Here is a 19763-nt window from a genome sequence, read left to right on the forward strand (position 1 = left end):
ATGCAGCATGTGTGGTAATTCATTCCAGTTATTCTGGAGTAGGTGATCTAAAGCAAACGGCACTCTTAATGATATGTTTCGTAATCGTTCAGTCTAGTTTTGTGCTTATAGATGTGTTGCTCTCTGTTACTCAGACACTGTCAGGGAACTGGAACTATTACCAAGTGAAGAGGCACAATTTCCACTACGCCTTCACTGCCAAACACCTGCGTTTGCTTCCCTTGGGCTGGAACACCAAATGGGGAGGAAAAATTGGAATTCGACTGGAGATCTATGGCTGTCCCTATGGTGAGGGTTGACCACTTCATAAAATTAACTCCAGAACTGTCCATAATCATGCAACAGAAGGAAATACATTTTTGAAAATTGAGTGGTTAGACCTCTACCACAGGTATGTTTATAGTGCTACAAATGTTCACACAATGCTTTAGAAGATATTGTTGTGACAAAAAGGAAAATGGGTGTGAACTTTTAAAATGGTATGGATTGAATAATCTCCTAATCCCACTTTTTTTTGCATGTGAAAGACTCCTACGTCATGTCGTACTATGGAGACGACATGTTGGCCTACAAATTTCCACGAAAGAAGTCTCGCACGCTAAAGGACCACATCGCTATAAACTTCAAGACTCTTGAAAGGGACGGGTTGCTGCTGCACAGCGAGGGCACCCAGGGAGATCTACTTACCTTGGAGCTGAAGAACGCCCGTCTGTACTTGCACATCAGCCTGGGTGAGTGATGTAATAAGGTCTGTATGTCTCAGGGTCCCACTGTAACACTGGGGATTGAGGTATACCAAAGCACTCACTGTTTGATCAGAGGTGGCCAGACAAAAGACTGGCTTCGCTTCTTCCACCACATTTCACATGATCTTTTTAAAAGGTGAGAATGACTGAATGTGTGCATAATTTATAAAGAAAATATTATAAATAAAAGAATAGTGTAGTGTAGTGTAGTGTATGGATAAAAAAAAATACAAGTAGCCACTGACACCACAGTGTTCAAGTGTGCAAAGTCATTCATTACTTTATACATATACAATTGCACATAGACTGTATCTGCAAAAAAGAATGTCTCAAATGTATTTTAGTTGTCATGTTATAACTGATGACTATTGAATGGACTGTAACCAAAAATCATTCCTCTTGGTTGTAAACATGATTATGTTTGAGGTAACAGAGGCTTATGAAGAAAATCCTTGAGTACATTATCCATTTTTTACTTTGGAGCTCTTATTTTGAATATTATTAATGTTGATTTAAGATAGGTGCATAATCAGGTTTTTATGTAAGTTGGCCATTTTTTTCAAATTTTGAAGAATATACACAGTGGCCTTCCATGAACTGACTGAAGCAAACATTAATTTATTTGAACATCATTCTCCAGAAAAAAAAGAAGAAAACAAGATGGTCTATTTTGAACCATAGGTCTCAATAATGTCTGTGTTCCCCAGGGAGTAGCCCTGTCCACCAGGTAGATGGCCTGACCACAGTGACTGTGGGCAACCTCCTGGATGACCAACACTGGCACTATGTCACCATCAAGCGTCTTGGACGGCAGGTCAACCTGACAGTGGACAGTCATACAGAGAGAGTCATCTGCAATGGGGAATTCACCTACTTGGACCTGGATAACCAGGTGGGTGCACAACCGTTAAAGGATGGGTGTGGCTACGTGCACTTTGTGACCACAAACTAAATATATGACAAGGTGGCTACATGGCATGTGGCATAGGAGCTGCCAGAATTAGTTTCAACAAACCCCTGAGAAACTGAAACAGTAATACTTTCAGTAACAAAATGCACATTCAGCTTTACCCACTGAGCATCTGCAATCCTTGAATGATAGGGTTAGACTTGGAAATAGCATTCCCAAGTGAAACGATCATAGGAGACCATTTAGTTATTAAGCAGAATTAGTTTGTGATGAAGCAGTTTATAATATTTACTCTCATTCAAAGGTATACGTGGGTGGAGTGATTGAACCTAACATGCCCCACCTTCCTGGCAAGAGCAACTTCCGCGGCTGCCTGGAGAATGTCTTCTACAATGGGGTCAACATCATTGGAATGGCACAGTGGGAGGATCCAGAGATCCGTATTCCTCCTCGGCAGGTATATTTCATAGGTTCTCTTAACATTCATCTATTGTGTCGGCGTACTGTAAGGACACCATGGATGGAGATTTCAATGTTAGCTCTTATTTGAATTGTTTCATATTATAATTTTTTCTAGGCTCCTAGGCTTGTCAGGATTAGTTTTCATTAATTTATGTTTGGGACTTGAGTACTTCAGATTGATGGATTGGTTGGTATCTTAAACCCCTTGTTACTCCCTCACCCTGGACTCCCAGAGATCCATACGCTATGCCTGCACGGACCTTATACTGAAGCCCTTCACCTTTGCTGGGCCCAACAACTACCTGCAGTTGCCAGGGCTCAACCGTAAATCGCGCATGGCAGTGAAGTTCAAATTCCGCTCCTGGGACTACACAGGCCTGCTGATGTTTACCCGGTTTGCCGATGACTTGGGCACCCTGGAGCTTGGGCTGAGTGAAGGCCAGGTCAATATCACCCTCATCCAACCTGGCAAGAAGAAGCTGCAGTTTGGTGCTGGTGAGTTCCAGGAAGTATTCAGTCCTTAATTTCATGAATGCTTAATTGTTCTACCTTTTACTCAGCTTTTATCCTGAAAAGGAGTGGATAAAAATAATCCAATTAAATCTGCTGCGTTCTGCGGTTTATTGTTGCACGTATATATTTTAACCGAGTAGCTTAATCGTGTAATGTTCCTTGAGGACTCCTGATTCATATCATCAGCTATTTGCTTGCCTCAGGTTACCGTTTGTACGATGGCTTCTGGCACACGGTAGAAGTACTGGCCAGGGACAACTTTGTGACGGTGATCATCGATGAAGATGAGGGCTCTCCTCTCAAAATCACGAACCCTTTCACGGTGCGCACTGGTGACCAATACGTCTTTGGAGGTGAGCAATAAAGTTGACAGGGGATATAATGAAGATCTTAGCCTCAGACAGTAATCTAATCTCAGATCTTTCTCATTTGGTCCTTTATTTCCAAGGCAAATAGAAATAAATATATCTGTACATTTGTAGCTTGCTTTTTTCTTCTTGGTTCCAGGGTGTCCTAAGTTTAACAACACTGCCAGGTGTGAGACAAAGCTGAATGCCTTCCATGGCTGCATGCAGCAGATCTTCATAGATAACGAGCCAGTGGACATCGACAACGTATTGCAGTGGCGCTGGGGAAGCTACTCAGAGCTAATGCTGGGCACATGTGGCATCACTGACAGGTATGGGCTGTGGAACACCTACATACACTCAGTGAACACTTTATTAGGTATTTATTAGGACTTATTTTTTGGACTCAATTCTGCTGCTGTAGCCTATTGGTTTGACACACTTCTGCATACCACTGTTGTAATGCATGGTTATTTGCGTTACTGACAACTTCCTGTCAGCTTGTAGTCTGGCCCTTCTCCTCTGACCTCTCTCATTAAAAATGCGTTTATACCTGCAGGACCTGCAGATCTTTTGGGGGTTTTTCGCACCATTCCCTGCAAACTCTAGTAACTGTTGTGCATGAAAATCCCAGGAGATAAGCAGTTTTTGAGATACTCAAACCACCCTGTCTGGCAGCAACAATCATTCCACGGTCAAAGTCACTTAGATAACATTTCTTCCCCATTCTGACATTTGGTCTGAAAAACAGCTGAACCTCTTTTATCCATTTAGTTGCTGCCATATGATTGGCTAATTAAATATTTGCATTAACAAGCTGGTGCACAAGTCTACCTAATTGTGATCACTGAGTGTATATTTGTAGTGACTGAAATTATATGACTACCCTGGTGTAAAATCCAGCTCTGACCAGCTTGAAATACCAGCCATCAACTGTTTCAAAACATAACCTGAGTTGGATGAGTGTGGAGCTGGCCTAACTGGTCTACCAGCTACCAGCTGTTTCAAAACCTAGCTTGAGCTGTTTTCTTCAGCAGCGTATACTATATTTTGATGCTGCCACATGTTTCTGGATGGAATGAGAGTTGATGGCCTGGGTTTATCAGGGAGCTGTAACAAACACATAGGCCTTGGTCTATTTCAGGCTTTCCTGTTTATGTTAGTCCCGCTCACTTCCTGAACCACTCACTCTTCTCTCTCTCTTTCTCACACACATAAACACTTTCAATTGGAGAATCTTGTGATATCTTTGGTCCTCAGGTGCCTCCCAAACCCATGTGAGCATGAAGGCAGATGCATTCAGTCCTGGGATGACTTCTTGTGCTTATGTGAAAATACTGGCTACAAAGGAGAGGTGTGTCATATGTGTGAGTATTGCCTATTGTGCTAATTACATTACCACCAGTACGTCCTTTGATTCCTTCTATCTCCATAACTCTATTCTGACATATTGTTATTAAACATTATTTGGAGGCATGACTTGGTAAAAGAGTATATGTTTTAATGGCGTGTGTGAAGTCCTCTGAATGTACTTTTTTCTTTACCACTGCTCATAGCGGTTTACAAAGAGTCTTGTGAGGCCTACCGACTCAATGGAAAATACTATTCTGGCAACTACACCATTGACCCTGACTTGAGCGGCCCTTTGAAACCCTTTAGTGTTTACTGCAAAATGAAAGGTGGGTGCAAACTTCCAACTAACTGTTACTGTTCAGTACTGAAACCTTTATGTCCCCTGCAATGTTAGGCCCTTGCATTGAAACAGGGCAAGATACGCGGCGCTCTGCATCTTCTCCCCAAAACTACAGAAATATCAAAGGCAAGATGTATTCACTTTCACTTCTGGACTTTCACAACAAAACGCAAATTATGCTTGCGATGCTTTTTTTTTTTTAATAGTGAACTTATCGTTGTTAGCCTACTTTCTTTGAAAGCAGTCTATCACACGATGTGCGACACCCCTGGGTGGACAGAAGAGATGGACACAGGAAGGTAGCGAGAATGTCGGTTTTCACTGGCGTTGCACACCAGGCGGATTCACACTTTATAGTTAGTTAGTTAACTGATTACTGCTCTTGGACCAAGACAATCAACAATAACCCACCTAAAAGGTTCATCAAAGGCAGGAATGGGCTGTAAAGGGGCAACGAGAATTCTGGTTTGGCTTTCCAGAAATCTGCCAAAATAAATGCCACAGAATACAGTCATACAGTATGTCTTTGCAATGTCCAAGTTGCCTGCCAAAGTACCATCATGCACCAGACTAAAAATCTGCTAATGGTTGACGAATAACTGCATTCCATTCCTCTGGTGCAGGAACCTCTATTGGCCTTTTTTCATTAAAACACCACATTTTTTTAAGAAAAAAGGAGCTTTGCTCATTTCATCCTCAGTTTCATGAAGATAACTCTGAAGCATCCACGTGCCACTGAATTATGACCCAATTCATCACCAAGACCTGCTAGCCTCAAGTATTTAGTTTCAATGCTGGTCATGTGAGAAGTAGTCACCAAATGGAGGTGTAACAGGACTTTCTGCAAACATTTCACTTAAGTTGATACTGTTACTGAAATCATTTTCTCCCCCTTTGTTAAAAATCATTTTCTCCTCATGGTAATACCTTCAACTGGATTAGGCCGAACACCAACTTCTACACAGCCGGACACCAAATGCCCCCAGACATCCTGTGCCCCTTCTTTTTACAATAGAAGCAAACCAAAGACTGTCTAGCTCCTAAAACATTCTCACTACTAACAGGTCCATCTGTATTTTCCTTATCACCTGTATGAGATGAAAACCTGCCTTTATCCTGGTTTTATGAGCTTTTAATTACAGCTTTGAAGTCATAGTTCGTTCCATCACATGCTTTTTTCTCTGCAACGTTATGTCTGTCTGGAGGAAGTCCTCCTTTAAAATCCTCTACAAGAGGAATGTCTCTCAGTCTGAGTTAACTTCCTGTGAGTCAAACCATCTATCAAAGAGAATCGCTTTTTCTTTAGTTTTTATCTTGCTTACTGTAATTCCTAAATTGTTGTCTATATGCTTCAGGAACCAGCTAATAAGCTCTTAATATAGCTGCCTTTACCTCCCCATACTGCAAACTCTGTTCTGCAGACAATGAAGAATATGCCATTTGAGCATTACCAGTAAGCACACACTGTCACAGGAAAGCCCAAACAAATGAATATGACACCTGACCACCTACCCCAAGTTCAAGTTTCCATTTTGAAGCCTGAATTTTTCTAGTTCCCATTCCTTAAGTTCGATTTCCTTTTCCCTCATGTCCTTTTTCTCATTAAGCTGCAATTGAATTTCTTTCTCTGCTTATGCTACTTTTCTGACCTCTAGTTCTAGTTTAAGATGTTCCAGTGTAGTTTATAGCTCCAAAACTCACCGTTTCCTCCAAAATATTGAACTCAATTAAGGATGGAATAAAACAGATTATATTTCCTTTTTGGGCTAATATCATAATGGTTTGCAAAACTGATGAGCTGCGCTTCCGTGCACTAATTAAATTGCTGCGATGTTGGATCTAATTCTTCCAGTACAAAAGCCATATTGGCAAAAAAAAATAAAAAATCAATCTCTGCCTTTTTCAATAGCAAGGGTGTGGTCATTAGGTCTGTACTTGGTCAGGATCTGTGTCTACTTTGTATCTGACAGAGTAGACATACTCAGCTAATGTATTGTCTCTTTTAGGGCCAAATAGCAATCAGGTTTGTTTTGTAGGTCTCTCATTCTCACACACACACACTCACACGCACACACAGTGAGGTTCAGTGATTAATGTTAGTACCGCAAGGATGGATAAGCATTTTAAGAATGAGAGGCATTAATTGCAATGCGCTTTGGATGAAACCGCTATATATATGCAGTCCATTTACCATTTACCAAGATGGCAAACAGGCAGAAGAAATATGCCATGCATTATCTAGCCCGCAACTTGTGAAACAATACAAAATCAATAACTTTTGGAATTGATTCAAAATGATGGCTTGATAAGGTGTGATGTACAGCCTTGCTATGTTTGCTTCCAGCCGATAAAGCCTGGACAGTGATCAGGCACAATCGCATCGACAACACCAGGGTGACAGGCTCCACGATAGATCGGCCCTACCTGGGAGAGGTGCAATACCACAATGCTTCCTGGGCTGAGGTCACTGCCCTGGCAAACACATCTGCATACTGTGAACAGTGGATTGTGTTTAACTGCTACAAGTCCCGCCTCCTCAATACACCCGGTGAGTAGATTCGATGTCAGTTGCATCAGTAATAAAAGCACATTAGTCCTGTCCCTATGGGTCTGCGATTATAGTAGCAATACTGTCTGTACCATTGCCAGAGTTGAATGTTTCTCTGCATAGTCCAGTCCTGAGAAAGGGTGGTCCACACCTAATCTGTCTTTTGTCTTCATCTTAATTTTGGTTTTGCTCGTGCCAGCGATATACAACTATCATATAAGTATATATTGAGTTCAATGATTAATCTAATCTAACCAAACACATTCAGGTGTTTTTGTAGGTTAAGGTTGATGTATTCACTGATGTAGAGGACCAGCAGCAGCATCGACTGCAGACTCATTTCTGTGTTCTCACCCCCAGGAGGACGACCATTCAGTTACTGGATTGGTCGCAATAATGAGAGCCACATGTACTGGGGAGGAGCATTCATGCAGAGCCAGAAGTGTGGCTGTGCCATTAACCGGACCTGTACAGACTCCCGGTTTTACTGCAACTGTGATGCAGACTACCGGTTATGGTGAGGGGGGACATTGGTCGTCCGCTGCGAAACAAAATATTCACATGAACTGGAGAAGATTTGTCTGAAGTAGCTTTTTTTTGTAAAATCTTTATTTTCCCATACTTAAAAAAGATCATTGGCATTTCCACAGAGATGTGCTTTGGGCTGATTCTCATATTTTCTGGGTAAACAGGTCTTCAGATGCTGGCTGGCTGAACTACAAGGATCACTTGCCTGTTCTGTGGGTTGCTGTAGGGGACACTAACCGGACTGGGTCAGTCGCTCAATTTAATATCGGACCTCTTCGCTGCCATGGTGACCGTGAGTATTGCACCCCTCTAAAGTAGAATTTCACTCGCTGCTCTTATTCATTTTTGGTCATAGCATTTTATAGAATGTGACTGTGAATGTAAAAGTGTGCTAAACAGCATACATCTACAGTATACTGTGACATAAAGAGCTAAAGGCCTAAAGCTTTCTTCATTTTAATCTGAAACATTCAGTTTGATGAGTACAGATTACAAGTCACACAGTATTAGTGAAATAAGGGATAAGATATAACTAATTTAATGCTAGATTTATAGCATCTAAAATTATTCACATTTATAGTTTGTTTCAACCTGTTTTGTTGTCATTTGGCATGTGGTAGCTAAGTCTGACCTGCTTTAATGTTTCTCCATTGATTATTACAGTTAGCTTTGTCATTTGCAGTTGGTGTTGTTTTTTTTGTAATCAAAGCTAAAGTTTAAGTTTAAAATTAAGAAAGAATGGGCCCAGGAACACAAAGCAATCTTAGGGACCCCTGCTGGGCAGACTTGGTAACATGTGTTGCATCTTTCTCTAGAAAACACCTGGAACGCAATATCTTTCACCAAACCAACCTACATAAAGTTCCCTCCTTTCAAGCCTGGCACAAGTGCTGATATCAGCTTCCACTTCAGAACCACTGCCCCCCGTGGTGTATTCCTGGAAAATTCAGACTTCCGCCATCGTAATTTCATCAGGGTAGAACTCAACAGTAAGTGGGGCAGATATTCCACATTTAACAATAGTTTTAATAACAACCCTATAAAAGCCTTCTTGCACTTGCAAATTAATTAACTGCTTGTCAGTATAAATTATTTATTCAAATATAGGGCACCCCACTGTATAGTTCTGTGCTCAGTAATTGAGTTTACTCACGCAGTAGGAAAAATGTACATCCAAATACACTGTATTTTGTGTATACTATTTACAAGAATTATGGCTTTTGAGAGATTTTCTCATGAGACTTATTTTTGCCTTCTTCTTTTGGGGTCTCATGTATGGCTTACACACATTGGGCCTCATTTATCAATATTTTCCAAAATCTGTGTACAAATTTGCTTGTCAGTTTGAAATTGAATGTTTTCCCTGTCCTTGCACATAGTCATTTTTATACAGTCTGTGGTGAACCAACTCCTGAGCCTCATCAAAGAAATTGGTTCAGTCTTTTCCGTGCACAGTATAAACAGCTGAGACCACTTGTGAATTGCGTTCGGATCCTACTAAAAAACGGACTTCCAAAAACTTTGATGAATCTGGGGCGGCCTGTAGCGTAGTGCTTAGGATACATGACTGGGACCTAATAGGTCGGTGGTTCGATCTGCACGGCTGTTGGGCCCATGAGCAAAGCCCTTAACCCTACATTGCTCCATTACCTACTTTAGGAAAGCAGAGTTCAGTTTCTTCAGCTTCTTACCTCAAACTGCTGTATATTATTTCAATTTTTGGACCTTAACTCCTGTTTATTGGGTGCCTTGTCTCTCAGCCACAACCGACCTTGTCTTCATCTTCATGGTTGGAGATGGCATCATCAACGTGACGTTACGCTCACCATGGCCCCTCAATGATGACGAGTGGCACTTTGTCCAGGCTGAACTCAATGTGAAGGGAGCTCGCCTTAAGGTTGACTACCAGCCCTGGGCCATACGCCGGTTTCCTGGGCAGACCTCTGTTTCCATGGTTTTCACAGAGCCCCTCCTTGTAGGTGCGTTCCGACAGCCGAGGCAGAACGGCAGCCATCGCTGTCTTTAATAGAGAAACTGGTTCGGTAGAGCTGTGATCCATAGTGTAGTAAAATATATGACTAATTCATATCTTAGTGAAATAGCAATTTCATCATCTGCTCTCTATGTTATTTAGAAAGGCCAGTTTATCTTACAGTTAATCGGATATTTCAGCCTAGAATTATCATTCATAACCTCAAGAAATGTAATTTGTTGTGACAGGAACAGCTATATAACTCTTTTCCCAGACGTTTATCAAAATTTCAAAAAGCTACATTCTAAAAACATACTGTCGCTGGATAGATTAAGAGAACTGCAACTGAAATGCCAGCAAACATGAAGTTGAAGTAATAAAATTAATTAAGGTATTGCTACTTGAAGGTGGTGTACGGAAACATTAAAAGACAACTGGCCATTGAATGTCTGTACTTTCTACAACCAGGTGCTGCTTGGTTCAAACTGAGGGCATACCTGGGCTGCCTCAGGGGACTGCGAATGAATGGGGTGCCCCTGGATCTAGAGGGGAAAGTGAATGAGACAGAGGGGATACGGCTGAACTGCACAGGCCAGTGTCTGAACACCACTTTGCCGTGCCGAAACGGTGGCCGCTGCATGGAGGGCTTTGCCTCCTACTTCTGTGACTGCAACAACACAGCCTTCGATGGCTATTACTGCCACAAAGGTAACAGCTATGTACCACCAACTGCTCAACTACTTGTTATTTACAGTACTTATTGCTAGCCAGTTAGCCAACCAGGTCTATCTACTTTGTAACTTTCACCAAATTAGATTTATAGGCAAATAGTATTTACCTGCAGTCGTCAGAGAAAAAAGCACTTCTTCTCTTCGCAGTAGTACTATGTTTCCTCCTGGACATTGTGTCACATGTAATATGGAAAATTGGTGGTGAGCATATTAGAGGAGTTCACATGATTTATCTGTAGTGCTTCCAGCAGTGCCCACCTTAAGCAAGTCTGGCAGCCCCTAAAGAGTAGGGAGCAGCAGTTCTGCAGACAGATATGCTTTGATAATGAGAGACGCCGGAGGAGAATGGCCAGGCTGGTCAAAGCTGACAGAAAGGTGATAGTAATGCAAATAACCACACATTACAACAGTGGTATGCAGAAGAGCATCTCACAATGCACAACAAAGTAGATAGGCTACAGCAGTACAAGTCTAAAAAATAAGTCTAATAAATACTTAATAAAGTGTTCCCTGAGTATATATGAAAAGGTTTGTTCTGTCAGTCGTATGGCAGTTGTGGAGGAAAAATATGACCCTTCCTGGTGACACAGACAACTGACAATCCTAAATAGGAGAAAGAAAATATAGGCTGAATCCACTGAAATGGAATGCATGAAATCAATTGCATTATTTTAGTAGTACTTAGTAGTAGTTTATTACAAAGTACAGTATTACTTTGCCATATATTAGTTGTGAAATGTGCACACGCATATTGATCTTGTATTGAGTATTGATTATGAGGTGTAACATGCTAATGTTACATTTCTCTGTGTTGTCTTCATAAGATATTGGAGCCTACTTTGAGGCAGGGTCATGGCTGCGGTACAACATCCGGACAGAGGCCATCTCTGACGAGATCCAATGGGCCCATTGGATGTACCCCCATAACTTCAGTCTGGGATATAACCAGACCAGCGATGAGATTGAGTTCAGTTTCAGCACCACCCAGACACCGGCCATACTGCTGTATATCAGCTCTTTCGTTAGGGACTACGTCGCCGTCATCCTCAAAAACGACGGTACGCTTAGAACGAGTGTCCACCCACAGTGGCGTAGAATGGTCCCATGACTTTCCAGGTCTGTTACATTTGGCACATTATCTCTGAGGAGACGAGTAAAGTTCAAAAGCTGATATTGTTTTATGGGCTTTTCTTTACTCACTGTATGATATTGTGCATTTCCAGTACTTTTCTTTCCTATTTATGTATTTAAGATTTCCCTCTGACTACTTTTGTTTTTCCGTACACATTTCATACTATGATAGCAACCTGCCGTAATCTTACTGATATTTATATAAGACGATATCATTATTTTATATTCAACCTCTTCTAGGCACCGTGGACTTGAGGTACAGGCTGGGCTTGATCCCTCATACATATCAGGTGTCTTCCAGGAACCTAGCAGATGGGTTCCCCCATTTCATCAACATCACAAGGCACAACCATACCATACGAATACAGGTATGGCCTGTCCTTGCTCTGACCACATTATTGTGTACACACACGCACACACACACACAGAATGCACCCGTATACTTTATCCCACCCTTACCTGGAACAGTCTTCAAAGATTTTAATATGCTTTTCAAAGGCCTTTAATCCTTGGGAGCTATCATATTCTTGTGCATGAAATACCTTTACATGACTGTTTCTCTGCATAGTAATGGGTGCACTCCAAGTATCATTTTTACATCCTGCAGAACTTCTTAAGTTTGTGCTTTGCAGGTTGACTACACAGAGCCCACTCGAGAGAGTATGACTCTACTGGAGGATATAAGATTCAACTCTCCTAGGTCCATGTTCCTGGGGAGGGTGATGGGTAAGAGCTGGCCATGTTACTGCATTGACCTGTGCATAATCATACAATAAATCTTGGTCTTCAGGCATTATTAGCTATTTAAGATCATGGCCAGGATTGGTCAGATGGTAGAAAGTCTGTTCGTTGGGTGGTGGATTTCATTGCAATTCAAATACAGTAAAATTGTGCTGAGCTCTGTACTGTACAAGATTATCCAAATTTCCTGAAGATGTTTGTGAAGATGAACATTTGTGTACTTTACTGGCATATTGACATGTAACCTCCTTCTCTCTCATATATAGAGGTGGGGGATATTGACTATGAGATCCAGAGGCACAATGCCCCAGGACTGATAGGCTGCATATCAGGGGTGCGGTACAACATCTACGCCCCACTTAAAACCTACTTTCGGCCCAATGTGACAGAGCCACCCGTCACAGTGTTTGGTGATGTGACAGAGTCCAACTGTGGGGCTTTCCCCCCCTATCAGGGGCTAGTGCCCTTTGAGGCAGATCCCTGGTACACTGGTCCAGGTAAGACTTTATGCAGTGTACAATTGTTATTGTAGGTATAGAAATGACACTTTTAACACTTTTAGTATTGTCTAGAGTCTCAGTCAGACCTGTATCAGGTTTGCTACTGTAAAATATAGGAAGACAGAATGCAGCCTGTGCAGGTAGTGCCTCGCATGGTCCCCTTGGTCAAACAAACTCTGGTTTTTATCATTTCAGTGTTCTACTACATCCATGATGACCTTCCTACTGCACCATGGCTGGCACGTAAGTTCCGGTGCATCTGAAATTAGATAAACTGTTCATCCACGAATAACCGAGAATCAAGACTATTTCAATTCATTTGAATTAATTGTATATTGTATATAGTGGTTATTACAACACAAATTGTCAAAAAGAAGCTTTACATAAATCCCAGGCTTGAGAGCCCCGCAGAGCAAGCCTAGAGCAAGGAAAACCTGGGGAAGTCAGGTTTTGGTGCTTGAGCTACAGCTGTCTTTTGATGTCTCTTACATTGAATTTGCCACTCTAAAGTAATGTCTCTCTTCTTAGCTATTAATGGTCTGTGAAGGTCTTGTCATTTTATTATGCTTAATACTGACTCTTTCTTCTTCCTCAGTCATCATTCTCCTCATTTTGGGTTTGATATTCCTGGTCGGGTATGTCCTTTATGTGAACTTTTACCGCTACAAAGGTAGCTACACCACCAACGAGCCCAAAAGTTTGGAGTCACCAAGCAGTGCTAAACCCTTAACTGAGTCTGAGCCGGAGCCTGAGCCCCGACCAAGAAGGACCAAGAAGAACCTTCCAGAAATCCAGGAGGAGTTTACGAGTGAATAACGCAACTTGTTTTGGTAGTGAGGGTTCAACAACCACGTTATTCATCTAATATGTCTAGTTTGTCTGTTTGGTTTGGTTCCTTTTTTATTTCTTCGATTGGATCAGCCACAAAGATAGTGGAGATAGACACAGTTGGCCTGACATGGTGTATTTGTGAGGTACAGCTCAGTAAGGCTAATTCAATCCCATGCCTTTACAGTATATAATGATGCAGGGTTGACGAAATAAAAGTGCCTGAAGGGATAGGAGCAACTGTTCATGCCTTCCAGTTCTCTCAAACACCAATAGCTTCTCATAGGTCCTAACCCTTGAACGTTACTAAAGAGTCTCAAATCTCAAGAAAAAAGTATTGCAGATGTGCAGAGTAATAACTAAGTGATACAGTGACCCCTGTCAAAACCACTTAATGGTAACATTTTCCTGAGATCGTCAAATGTCAAGTATTTTGAATCATTAACCATGTTTTAGAATAGGTATTACTATTTTAGTTACTACTTACTAACCTTCTGGTGCTCTTTCATGTGACCTAGCCTCCTCTTATTAGAAGGGTGCCTTTGCACTGTTAGAATGGAAATTCATGGATAACTGACTCACAGAGACATACAGCCATATGCAGTGGAATTAAAAACTTTCAGGAAAATTCTTTGGACAGCTACATTTCTTCATTTTCCCAAGCATTCTAGAATGGGAACCAAAGATGAAAAAGGTAAAATACAATAGATGGAACAACTAAAACAACTGAACTAAAAAATAATGTTTTACTAATTTCAAATTTTCATGGCAGAACTGTAACAAAATGCAACTGTAAAGAAAAGCTTGGACGTATTACCCGATTGCAATTAAGCAATTTGTGAATATTGCTATGAGGAATCCCACTTCTATTAGTGACACAACTTTAATCAGCATCAAAGTGGCCAAATAAATCCTTTTTATGGAAATGAGCCTGCTCTTCTAAGGTTCTACATAGTCCAGTTTGCTATTGTATGGACACTTTTACTTTAAACACTATACTAAGCATTCATGGTGCCATATATCCCACAGAGCATTGTTTTAGATAACATGAAATTGGAAGCCACTCATCAAATTTAAGATCAATTTCCACCATTTGTAGAATTTGAGTAAGTCTGATGATTGTTCACACTTCCTGCCCTAGTGCAATTGCAATGACTATCCTGTGAGGTAATTGGTACTTTTTTGAAGGATGCATTTCAAGAAGGCTTGTCTGCATGAGCTTGCAATGTTGAGGTCCCAGCTAGGTGGTCAATATGGCACAATGTAACTGGTTGGGAATTGGTTAATTTGATTTCATAAGCATTATTGTGGCCATTGTTCCCTGTGTTTCTGGATTTATTGATATGCCACCGATATCTCGGTGCTATTACACAGTGGCCCAGATGACAGCCACACATGCTTTTTCAGGGCCTTAGGACACAAAACTGCCATTACGCAGAGAGCTGCAGTACACTGCACCATGTGAAGTTTGTTGTGTTTTTGTGGTAGTTGTGTGTTCATCGTAAGACATTTTTGTTTGGAGGACTACAGTGATGTAAATGTTGGCGCTTTATTTCCTGCTTTGCTTGTCTAATGCATTTACTGTAGGATGCTGCTACTGCTGCTGCTTTTTAGAGGCTTGACAGGAAGGATCATAACCAAAGCATAGGTTAAAGCATAGCCACACTGCACTCATTTTAAAGAACGTATTCCTTTAAGAAAAGAATGTACAAAATGTGTGATCTTAAGCTGTGCATAACAGCATGTCAAATGCACCTTGCAAGAAAAATGCAACAAAATAGCAGCTTAAAGCAGAAAATCGCACATGTCTTTGTATTAATTTTGTCTGCAGAAAGTATATATATAAATACATAAATACAGTGGGCTCCAGAAATATTGGCACCATTAATACAAATTTAGAAAAAAGGATGCATATAATAAACAACGTGGACAATAATCTATGTATAGTTTATGTTCAAACATAAAAACTATATACTTTTATTTCAATACATTTATTGAATGTTTCATGTTCCAATGTTTTTTTATTTAGTAATCTAATTTTTTATGAAAACAACTAGTACCAACATAATTGGCACCCCTAACAATTATTGTAAATACAATTTAGTTAATTTAGTTAATCACAGTCTAAAGGACTGTAAATTTCCTGTTTCATTACAGTATAAAAAATGAGGTAACAAGCATGCAAAATCCACATCAGCATGGGAAAAGTCAAAGAACTGTCAATTCAGAAGACCCAGATGGTAACTGACCATTATAGGTCGGGTAATGGGTATAAAATAATAAACGGTTACACATACCACTTAGCACTCTAAAGGCAATCATAAAAAGGCGTAAAACATATGGAATGGTTGCAAACTTGCCAGGAAGAGGATGCGTATTAACGCCAGAAAAGTTCATAGAATCCCCACAGACAGTAGGGAGACCATAAGTAACCCAAGGATCGCAGAATGGTTGTCTTGGGGTCACCAAGTCTAAAAAAAAAAAACATTAAATGGCACCACCATACCAGCAAACTCTTTGGAAGGGTGGCACAAAGACAGCCCTTACTAAGCACAATAAACAAAGCCAAGCATCTTGAATTTGCCTAACCTCATTGGAATTATAACTGGAAGAGAGTGAGGGTGCTATGATGAGATGAGACCAAAATTGAATGTTTTGGCCATACACACTATCGACATGTTAGTTGCAAAATGTAATGCATACAGGGAGAAATCCCTCATAAAATGGTGGTGGGTCATTGATGTTTTGGAGATGTTTTGCTGCCAGTTGTCCAGTGGCACTATTTAAGATCAATAGCACAATGAATTCAGCAAAGTGCTAGGAAATCTTGGCAGAAAATCTGGTTGCCTCTGCAATGAAGCTAAGTCGTAGGTAGATTGGACAATGACTCCAAGTGTACATCAAAGTCCACACAGAAAAGTAAAAACAACAACCATGTTCTGTAATGGCCACCTGAGTCTCCAGACTTAAATCTCATGAAAAACCTGAACTGAACTGAAGAGGGGGGTATACCAAGAATATCAATGATTCTGAAAAGAATCCCTCCAAATATTTTTTTTTTGTTGAAAAATGTAAGACTGGTTGATTACATTGAATCATTAATAAAGTGCACTACTTTACACATGTTGGAAAATAAAGGTTATGTCAATAACTAGAATTATTTTATATTAGTGTGCCAATAATTCTGGAGCCCATTGTACATATAAATAAATAGTATATTTACTTTTTTTTATCTTACTGGTTTATATAAAATAGAAAAAATATGAACTATGTCTAAGAGCTCTGAATGTGAATTCATGTTATGTTTTCATGATGTGGGCAGCGGTTAAACTAAGTGCATTAAGCTGTTTTGTGTTCTTCCTCAAAACTGGAAGAAAACAACACTCCTGTCATTAACTGCGCTTCTTGCTGTGTTTGAATATGTAGAAATTAGAATGCCTCCTTACCGCTCCTTAAGTTCAAAGGATCAGTTCAAAGGAGTAAACAAAAACACTCATACATACAATTAATATGATGGATGGCCACCTGTCACTTGCTGGTGCAAGAACCCTGAAAAATGTTTTGCACTCTGACAATCCCAGTAGCTATATTCTGAAATGTTGTGTAATGTGCATTGCCAGATGTAGAATAGCTTATTTGATATTTGAAGACCCTGTGCAGTCTCCCTTTTCTTACATATAAATTGTTCCTTTAGTTACTAAATTACAATATATATGTATTTTTCTACTTATAAGACTTTGAAAAGATAAAAACCTGCTTTGATGTAAAACCTGAATTTCGTAATATAGCAGACTCAAGACGGACGTGTCAGTTCTGTCATAATTATTTATACAATCGCTTTTGATTGACAGCCCAGGCCACTCTCTCCCACCTACCTGGATCAGCGTTCACCCTACATAACACCAGTTGTTAGCTAACGTTAGCTAGATATTATACAACTGTAATAATGGATGATGAATACAGCAATAACAGCATTATAAATATTGAGCTATATATAATATTGAGCAATATGCAGGACAATGTATTTTGTTTGCAGAAGTAACGTTAAAACAGTCTGGAGAATGAAGAAATGTTACATTCGCCAGCTAAGGTTAGCTGTATTTACACAAAATAAGTACAGCTCATTGCTACATTACCAAAATTACCAGATAGCAAGTAAATTGGGGAGATGAGGTAACGTTAGAGTTGCAATATATATTTGAGAATTTGGTCATGGCTTTGGACTTGAGAGCGTACACTACATATATATTCATACTGGGTGGGTGTTTTGGCCACCACACATTTGGATGTCATGACTTTGGTCACAAAACTACCAATACGAAATACACCACCAGGCGGTTTTCAGGAAAATAAATCTCATTCATTACATACATGTACCAAATAATTTTAAAATCAATGTGTAAGCACCCTTAGTCTTTGGACATAATATAAGCATATTAAAATCATGACTTTGACTGCACAGTGTCTTTAAATTGCTTATAATGTTTATATTACAAGCATAGTATTATACACTCACCAAGCACTTTATTAGGATTACTTTATTACACCTACTTATTCATGCGATTATCTAATTAGCCAATTGTGTGGCAGCAGTGCAATGCATACATTGATGTAGATACGGGTCAGGAGCTTCAGTTAATGTTCACATCAACCATCAGAGTGGGGAAAAGCTTTTGACTTCTGACTTTTGACTTTGATCATGGAATGATTGTTGGTGGCAGACAAGGTGGTTTGAGTATCTCAGAAACTGCTCATCTCCAGGGATTTTCACACCCACTAGTCTCTAGTTTGATAATAGCAGCAGTTCTGCAGATAGAAACACCTTTTTAATGAGAGACGTCAGAGGAGAAAGGCCAGACTGGTCAAAGCTGACAGTAACGCAAATAACCACACATTACAGCAGTGGTATGCAGAAGAGCATCTCTGAACACACAACGCATCATAACACTAAGTGGATAGGCTACAGAAGTTGAAGTCGAAAAAAGTAATAAATACCTAATATAAGGTGCTCACTGAGTGTATAAGGATATAAAACCAGTGTAAGAATATTTTTTTCCCATACCAAATGTAAAAATACACAAAAAATATTGGATCTCCGGGGCAGGAAAGATAGGACAAGATCAGAAGATGCCTGTCAGAAACGAAATATTTGTAAATTATATATTTATAAATATGTCAGACAGAGGCCTTTCAGTTTAGTCTCTTAATCACTTGTTCTATTGTATAAGTATTACACAAGTTTGTGAGAGCTAGGCATATTTAACAGAATGTTAAGAGGCAAAACACAACTATGTGAATGACTCGTGACTTTTCACCTGGCTGCAAATTCAAATTTCCTGTGATACTGCATGTCTTTCTGTATGAATCAGAGCTCCCTTCCTGTTACAAATGCGATACGACTCATCACTCTTCTAGTAAACATTGCAGCAATGTATGTGTGGTCCATATGTTTGTGTATGTGAGTGAGTCTGTGTCAGAAAGTCCCTCATCCATAACCTCGGCCTGAAATCCTACTTACAATGAGTACATACAGCAGCTACTAAATGTCTGCAGCACTTTCTCACCATTTGTGAAGATGGGGTGGTCCAGCTTGTGTTGATCTGCAGCTCGACTCAGCTTGATATTCACAGAGCGCAGTTACTCAGACCTTACAAGAGACTTGACTGTCTCTAACTTTTGAAATGACTGAAGTGAATCCAGTCAAAATAGTACAGTTGAAATGTTAACTCAGGAAGGAAATCCTTTCACTCTACTGTTTGTGGCCAAAACCATCATTCCATTACTAATGAAATGCTACCCTAATAAAAATGACAACACTATAAAAAGTTAAACTACAGGACTGACTGTTATTCTCACAATGCTGAAATATTAAAACATTCTCTTGATTTTATGAGAACACAAATTGTGATGGCTGACAGTACATCGCTGTGAAAGTCATGTTGGGCCACCCCAAAGAATGGAATTGATCGGTGTCGCTGCACTGAGATTTGCAGCTTTTCCTTTCTACTTGGTTTAGCTTTCACATATGCACTGTATATTCTAGAGTAAAACTAAGTAAGACATGAGTGACTGAGAACGAACCTGACACCTGAATAAAGAAGCTTAAAGAAAAA

General features: G+C 40.1%; 1 protein-coding gene across 1 annotated transcript in view; it reads left to right on the forward strand.

Moving 5' to 3' along the window:
- Positions 1 to 19763, forward strand: part of cntnap1 (contactin associated protein 1) — a 29980-nt gene extending 10217 nt beyond the window's left edge. Inside the window, exons 4-24 of the mRNA XM_061231032.1 lie at positions 135 to 288; positions 528 to 731; positions 1454 to 1638; positions 1961 to 2113; positions 2352 to 2613; positions 2835 to 2984; positions 3139 to 3310; positions 4239 to 4345; positions 4535 to 4657; positions 7016 to 7219; positions 7580 to 7736; positions 7912 to 8039; positions 8563 to 8736; positions 9508 to 9726; positions 10188 to 10427; positions 11275 to 11508; positions 11822 to 11949; positions 12214 to 12307; positions 12589 to 12819; positions 13018 to 13065; positions 13418 to 19763. Coding sequence (XP_061087016.1) covers positions 135 to 288; positions 528 to 731; positions 1454 to 1638; positions 1961 to 2113; positions 2352 to 2613; positions 2835 to 2984; positions 3139 to 3310; positions 4239 to 4345; positions 4535 to 4657; positions 7016 to 7219; positions 7580 to 7736; positions 7912 to 8039; positions 8563 to 8736; positions 9508 to 9726; positions 10188 to 10427; positions 11275 to 11508; positions 11822 to 11949; positions 12214 to 12307; positions 12589 to 12819; positions 13018 to 13065; positions 13418 to 13638 — 3588 coding nt within the window. The 3' untranslated portion in view covers positions 13639 to 19763. The remainder of the gene's footprint in view (positions 1 to 134; positions 289 to 527; positions 732 to 1453; positions 1639 to 1960; positions 2114 to 2351; positions 2614 to 2834; positions 2985 to 3138; positions 3311 to 4238; positions 4346 to 4534; positions 4658 to 7015; positions 7220 to 7579; positions 7737 to 7911; positions 8040 to 8562; positions 8737 to 9507; positions 9727 to 10187; positions 10428 to 11274; positions 11509 to 11821; positions 11950 to 12213; positions 12308 to 12588; positions 12820 to 13017; positions 13066 to 13417) is intronic.

Source organism: Conger conger, chromosome 2 (genome assembly GCF_963514075.1).
Source record: "Conger conger chromosome 2, fConCon1.1, whole genome shotgun sequence".
NCBI lineage: Eukaryota > Metazoa > Chordata > Actinopteri > Anguilliformes > Congridae > Conger > Conger conger.